This window comes from Phascolarctos cinereus, unplaced genomic scaffold, assembly GCF_003287225.1.
Source record: "Phascolarctos cinereus isolate Bilbo 61053 unplaced genomic scaffold, phaCin_HiC Scaffold_5;HRSCAF=322, whole genome shotgun sequence".
In the NCBI taxonomy this organism is placed as follows: Eukaryota; Metazoa; Chordata; class Mammalia; order Diprotodontia; family Phascolarctidae; genus Phascolarctos; species Phascolarctos cinereus.
The window spans coordinates 250,086,959-250,094,155 of record NW_027555958.1 but is presented as its reverse complement, the minus strand read 5'-3'; the positions used below and the strand labels follow the sequence as shown (position 1 = coordinate 250,094,155).

Here is a 7,197-nt window from a genome sequence, read left to right as displayed (position 1 = left end):
TTGTGAGTTTCTACTTGGGCTTTCTCCCTTGACTCTCTTATTTTCCAGTCACTTTTCTCTGGTTTCCCTTGACACTTTTTGGTTCATCTCCCTTCCATGCTAGATGTCCTCAGATTCCTTCACTTACCTCTGAGGGCCCAGTCGAGGTCCTGGTCCAGAGTAAACTTTCAAAGAGAGAGAGTGCTAGTTACACCTGGATTTCCAATCTCCTTTCCTTTCCTCACTACCATGCACAGTAACTTAAACTGCTCATAATCTTCCAGCTTCTCCCTCTTTCTTTCATATGGCTTGGCAGAATATGTGCCTTCTTCCTTTTTTGTGGTGAGGGGGTTTCAGGTCAAGTCAATATAGGGAAGGGGGGAGACGGACCCTCACAATCAATCCCCAATGCACAAACCTGAGGGATCACTTGCAACAATTGTGTCTGGCACGCAGAGTGGTTTGGAGGGAAAGGATGCTAAGTGGGAGCTCTAAGCATTTTAAGTTCATTTATCCTACCTTCTACTACAACATGTCACAAACTGGTCTCTTTCTATGACTTCTCTACATATATAAAATAAATGCCAAGTAATTTTAGAATAGGGGAGACCCCTAAGAACTGGAGAGATCAGGAAAGGCCTGACTCTAGAAGGTGGAAATTGACCGGAGCCTTAAAAAGAGGCAGGGATTTTAAGAGGCAGCAGTAAGGTCAAGGGGCCTTTCAATTCTGAAGGGAGGGCTGTGCAAAGCCCCAGAGGTACATGTGCAATGTCATGTTCAGGGAATAGCTAGTAGAGATACAGAGTGCAGAAGGGTAATAATGTGAAATCAGTGTGGAAAGATTGTCTGGGATGAGATTATGAAATGCATCAATGCCCAAGAGAGCAATTTACATTTTATACCAGAGGCAACAGTCAGCCTCTAAAGCTTCTTGAGTAGAGACATGACAAAGTCAGATCTATGCCTTAGGACTATAATGTGGCCACTATTTGGAGGACAGGTTAAAGAATGATTGGAGAATGATGGATTGGTCTTGAAGCAGGGAGGCTAATTGCAATAGGACAGGGAAGAAGTGATGAGGAGGAGAACAAAGGCGTGGCCCTGTGAGTAGAGAAAAGAAGGTGGACATAAGATGTGTTGTGGATTTGAAATCAAAAGGACTTGGAGACTGATTGAATACACGGATTACTTTAGGGAGGGTGACAAGTTGAGGATGACCATGAGGTTTGTCTGTTTGTTCAGTCAACTAATTCTTCATGATCTCATTTGGGGTTTTCTTGGCAGAGGTACTAGAGTTGTTTACCATTTCCTTCTCCAGGGTATTTTATAGCTGAAGAAACTGAGGTAAACAGGATTAAATGACTTTTCCAGGGTCTCACTGCTGGTAAGTGTCCTTGGCCAGATTTGAATTCAGATCTTCCTGACTTTAAGCCCAGCACTCTATGCTACCTAGCTGTCCCAAATATGAGGTATATTTCTTTCCAAACCAAGGTGATTGGAAGCATTGTACATCCCTTTAAAAAATAAAACTTTGGAGAAAGGATGTGGTTAGGAGAAAAGATACAATAATTTTTTGTGGACAGGTTGCATTGAGATGCCTATGGAATATGCTGATAGAGGTGTTCAGCAGGTAGTTGGTGATATGGGACTGGAATTCAGGGGAGAGATGCTGGCCCAGTGTGTAGATTTGGGACTTATCTGCAGAGAAAGAATAATTGAACCCATGGGAACTGATAAAATCACCAAGAAAGAGAGTATTAAAGAACAAAGAATGGGCCTTAGGATACATCCATAAAATACAGTGTGAGTGTGTGTGTGTCTGTGTATGTGTGTAGTATAACAGGAGGAACATAGATAATGACCCATCAAAAGAAACTGAGGAGTGGTCAGACAAATAGGAGAAACACCAGGAGAGAGCATTGCCATGAAAACCCAGGGAAAAGAGACTATCCAGGACTAGTGGTTGGTCCCCAGTGTCAAACTGTAGAGGTTTAATTTGCCAAGACATTACCGTGCCATTGAATCCAGTCCAACCATCATTTATTAAGTACCTACTATATGCAAAACACCCTGCTAGGTGGGAGCTGGGGGTGGTTACAAAAACAAAACAAAACAAAATCTCTGCTCTAAAGGTTGACATCTGTGATCCTCTCAAGGAATGGGAAGAATCATCTAAGAAAGAAACTCAGCATGAAAGTTGTAATATTGTCCCTTCATGATGGGGTTTAAGGTATGCCTAGGAAACAATGCAAATGATTCACCTCTGTGACATCTAATGCTTCTGAGAATAATAGTCCTGGAAAATCACTCTCTGAAGCAGAGGACCTATGAAACCACTTGAAAAATAGAGTAGGCAATGCCATTATCACAGAGAACTGGGAAGATTAGGCCTACCCCAAGTGAATTAAAGTGAACTATTAATATGTGCTCCTGTGAGGCCAGGATGCCCTAGATTATCTGTTGGGCATTGGTTCATGTTAAACCTGAATAACACATACTATTATCTTGCCCTTCCCTATTCTCTGTCCCAAGGAAGACAAAGATTCTCTCAATTTGCACAAATGCCACCCAAGCAATTGGTTTTCTATGACTCACAAGGAAAGAGAAGGGGAAAATGAACTAATATATTAGTCTAACCAGATGATCTGATCACCTCTGGGGAGGTACTGAAAGAATGTAAGGAAAAACTCCTAAAGATTAAGTGTAAGGTTAGCTGGAGACTTTTGGATTAAAGCTGGCAATTGACAAGTACTAGTGTTACTGGATATTTGTCAGACAGTAAAGTCACAAAGAAACTCAGAGAGCCCACTGTCCTCTATTCCAACAAGCACCAAGTTGGGTACCACCAGTAAGATTTAGGTAGTTTCCTAGACAAACAATGGGTTCACTGCACACTATAAACTGGGAAAAAGCACCATGCATACAATGTTCCTACCCTATAAGCCCATGCGTTAGGCAGCAGAGTGATTTCCACAGAGAGTATGAAAGTATTCTATGACTCAAAGTCAGCAGGAGGGGGGGAAATGAATCAATTCCAGCCCACAGAGAGAGAGGGAGCCTGGGGAGAATTGGGAGTGGGAGCCATACCTGGGCTGCACCAATCAATAACATAGCTCCAAAGGCTTTGGGGCACTAGAACTCTATAGGATACATCACTACCCTTGTTGCCTATGAGGGAAGTCAACGAACAAGAGGGAGGGAGTACAGAGAAGTCAGGGAATTGGGCGTCATAAAGGATGTATAAAACAATTACAGGTGGACAGCTGACTTCAGAGGTGGGTCCATATGGAGATGATCCAGTCTGTGATCCTGATGAAGGGGAAATCAAGTTTGGGCATATTATTGAAAGATGTAGTTATTGATCTGCAATGGCAGAGGGAATTTTCTCATAGTGAGTTTGTTCCTCTAGCAAATTCACAGACCCATACCAGGCCAAAATCTGGTCTATATAACAATTACAATGCTTAAACGTAAAAGGATTTTTTAAACTATAAATGTCAGTTATTGTAGTGAGTCCTCCCTCTGACCACAGGAACACCTGCCCAGCAGCTTCTTAAGGGCCCCAGTGACTTCCTTGTTCCTTAGGCTGTAGATGATAGGGTTGAGCATGGGTGTGAGCATGGTGTAGAAAGCAGACACTACCTTATCTTGCTTGGAAGAGTGGTACGCCTGGGGTCTTATGTATGTGACCATGGCTGCCCCATAAAAAAGGGTGACCACAGTCATGTGGGAGGAGCAAGTGGCAAATGCCTTCTGTCTCCCCTCAGCTGAATGCATTCGGAGAACTGCCACTAGGATCTGTAAGTAGGAGGCAGAAATGACAGAGAAAGGCAAGAGCAGCATGAGGACACAGCAGACATAGATCATAGATTCATAGAGGGAGGTATCAGCACAAGCCAGCTTGAGGATAGCAGGCACCTCACAGAAGAAGTGATCAATCTTGTTTGACCTACAGTAGGGAAAGTGGAGAGTAAAGACAGCTTGGATTAACCCATCTAGAAGACCAAAGAGCCAAGAAAAGGCCACCATGAGCCAACAGACCCGTTTGTTCATGACCAAAGAGTACCTCAGTGGATTACTGATGGCCACATAGCGGTCATAGGCCATGAAGGCCAGCAGGAAGCACTCATCCCCCAGGAGTGTAAGGAAGAAGAGAATCTGTAGCCCACATCCTGCAAAGGTGATGTAGCCCTTGCCCGATAGGAAGTCCACAGCCATTCGAGGTACAATGGTGGAGATGAGCATAAGGTCCATTAATGAGAGCCAGCTGAGGAAGAAGTACATTGGACTATGGAGCCTTGAATCAATGTTTATGAGAAGGATCATGAGGCCATTACCAGTCAGTGCCACCAGGAACATGGTCATGATGAGGAAGAAGAGGAAGAAGTGGAGAGGAGTTTGAGTGAAGAGGCCCAGAAGGACGAAATGAGTGATGAGGGTCTGGTTGCCACTCCATTCCATGATTCTAGAGCAAGGAGTAGATGAGAGGGAGGGAGAGATCTGGGAGAAGGAGATTTGGGAGATAAATAATGGCTAATAATACTGACATCTTGCATTTATGTAGCCCTTGAAAGTTTGCAAAACACTTTACAAATATTATCTGATTATCTCCTCATAACAACCCTGGGATGTAGGTGCTAATATAATCTTCATTTTTCACACATCTACTAAGTGTGTGAGGCTGGATTTGAATTCAGGTCTTCCTGATTCCAGGTTCTGCATTCTGTGCACTGTACCACTGACCTGCCTTATCATTAATATTATAAATTTATCATATTTATAAATTGTGTGAAGTAAGTTTTAAAACCTGTTCAATGATGTCCATGAAGGTAAAAAAGAGACAAGGAGAAAAAGCATTGCCCCTTTTAAAAAACATTCTGGCAAGAGATTGCCAGGGCCAGGAGAAAATGACTGCCCTTTGCTGTGGGACAACAAAACTGCTTTAGCATCAAGAGATCGTGGTTCTGTTTGGTTTTGGCTTGTCCTCTGCTAGTTTATTGACTTCTTGGATGTGGGACCACTCACCTGCAACCTTGATTCCCCAATTCTTGAGGTCTGGTGGCATAGAGGTACAATTAGAAAGAACACTGAATTTGGAGAAGGAAGATCCATGTTTAAATTTCACCTCAAAAATTTACAAGCTGTGTAACTTCAGCTCTGAGTCTCCTCAGTACATATTTTTTATTAAGGAGAAAGTCGAAGAGAGGATCCCAGATTTTAGAGCTCTTTAAACACTATCTAATACAGTCACAGAAATTTTGGACACAAGTTATTTATGTCCTTCACGTCATGATTTTTACCACTTCTTTCTATTAGTTCTTTTATAATGGCAGGAAAATGACTCAGAGAGCCATTTCACTTAGGAGGACCAAGCGAAAAGAAAACACCCTAATGTTTAGGTGGTATTAGTTTTCTTGTAGGGTATGTGATAGATATCCTCCTGTTTCCCTCCCTCCTTTCCTTCCTTCCTTCCATCTTCCCTCCCTCCTTTTCTCCTTTCCTTCTTTTCTCCTCCTGCCTTCTTCTCTCTTTCTCTTCCTTCTATGCTCCCTGCCTTCCTCTTTTCCTTTCTTCTTTCCTTCCTTCTCTCTCCCTACTTTCCTCCTTTCTACCCTCCCTCCTTTCCTCCCTTTCTTCCTCTTTCCTTCCTTCCTTCCTTCCTTCCTTCCTTCCTTCCTTCCTTCCTTCCTTCCTTCCTTCCTTCCTTCCTTCCTTCCTTCCTTCCTTCCTTCCTTCCTTCTTCCTTCTTTCCTTCTTTCCTCCCTTCCTCCCTTCCAACTTCATGTTGTAAATACTCCAAAACAGCAAGAGAAGCCAATGGGAGCAGTATTGAATTGTGAACATGCTTCAATCATTATGGAAAAGAGTAAGTCAAAGATGTTGCTGTGGGTAGAATAACTTAGGAGACTAAGTTGTCATAACTATCACTTAATCTGTCTGGGTCTCAGTTTCCTTGTTTATGAAAATGGGAGGGTTGGACTGGGTGATCTCAAATGTGCCTCCCAAGTCCATAATTCTATTCTAATCTTGAGAGTATACTGCTGGGCCCATAGGCACTGGGAAACAATGCTGCTCCCTGTACTGTCTGCCCCCTGGCACGTGGTAGGGACTGGTTCAGTGCTGGGGACACTTGCTTCTAATGACAGGGGAGCTAGGTTCCTTGTGCTCACATGTTCCTTGCATCATTAAATCTCATCCTGGGCATCCTGGGGAACAAATTATTTGGTATCTAGTGAGGTCACAGGAGTCAGAATGTGAGGTTGGGCCCCCAGCTATCTTTTCTGCTTTGTATTTATGATCAAGCATCAACCTTGAGGTGAAGTGGCCCAGAATTAGAGGCTACCAGGCGAGTGTTAGAAGTCTGGGGCTCCTGGGTCCATGGAGTGAATTTGACAAGGAGATCTTCTTCATCAGAGACAATGATCATGGACAAGAGGAAGTGACCAAAGCTTCTGGCCTGGCTTGTCAAAAAGCATGGACTTTGTGGAAGACAGTGCTGAATTCTGTTTTAATTCCCTGTGTCAATTTTATGTTTAGCATTTCTTTTTTGTAGGAATAAAATACGTGTCCTATTTCCTGATTTGTAAAATACATTGAATATCTTTTTTATTCCTTTGGGATTACCTAGACAGGAGCCAAAAAACTAAGCTTAAAGTAATTTATCCCCTTGGTGCTGGGATGGGGTTTAACAAGCCAAAGTGTGTGAGAAAAGGAAGCCTGCCCCCGTGACCCCTCTCATTAGAGCCCAGGACTGAACTTTGTTGAACCACATGCCATACTCCTTAGGGAGAGAGAGTGAGCTCAGTGCCCAAGCTGAGAATTGTATTGCATGTGTAGTAACTATGGAAAATAAGTTTAAAAATCTTAGTTTTAACAGAAAAGGCAATATTAACTAAACTCTTTCTACCTTTTTTTCTTTTTGGGAGACATGTTTCTGTAGTGGATAGAGCATTGTCATTGGAGTCAAGAAGACCTGCATTTGTACCCCAACTCAGACACTTGATGCTGTATGATCCTGAGCAAGTCATTCAATCTCTTTAGCCTCAGCATCATCATCTATAAATTTGGGAACATAATAAAACCTCCCTCACAAAGTTGTCTTTGAGGATGAAATGGGATAATGTATTGACCTTAAATAGCGAAGTAAAGGTAAATGTGAGAGAAAGTTATTGTTTATTTCATCCTTACCTTTGAATAGCCTAATTGCTGAGACTATTT

General features: G+C 42.7%; 1 protein-coding gene across 1 annotated transcript; it reads right to left on the bottom strand.

Annotated features, from left to right (window-relative positions):
* Positions 1–3,480: 3,480 nt before the first annotated feature.
* Positions 3,481–4,440, bottom strand: LOC110202634 (olfactory receptor 2V1-like). Its single transcript, XM_020978867.1, has one exon. It carries the CDS (start codon positions 4,438–4,440, stop codon positions 3,481–3,483), a length of 960 nt encoding a protein of 319 aa, XP_020834526.1.
* Between the last annotated feature and the right edge of the window lie 2,757 nt (positions 4,441–7,197).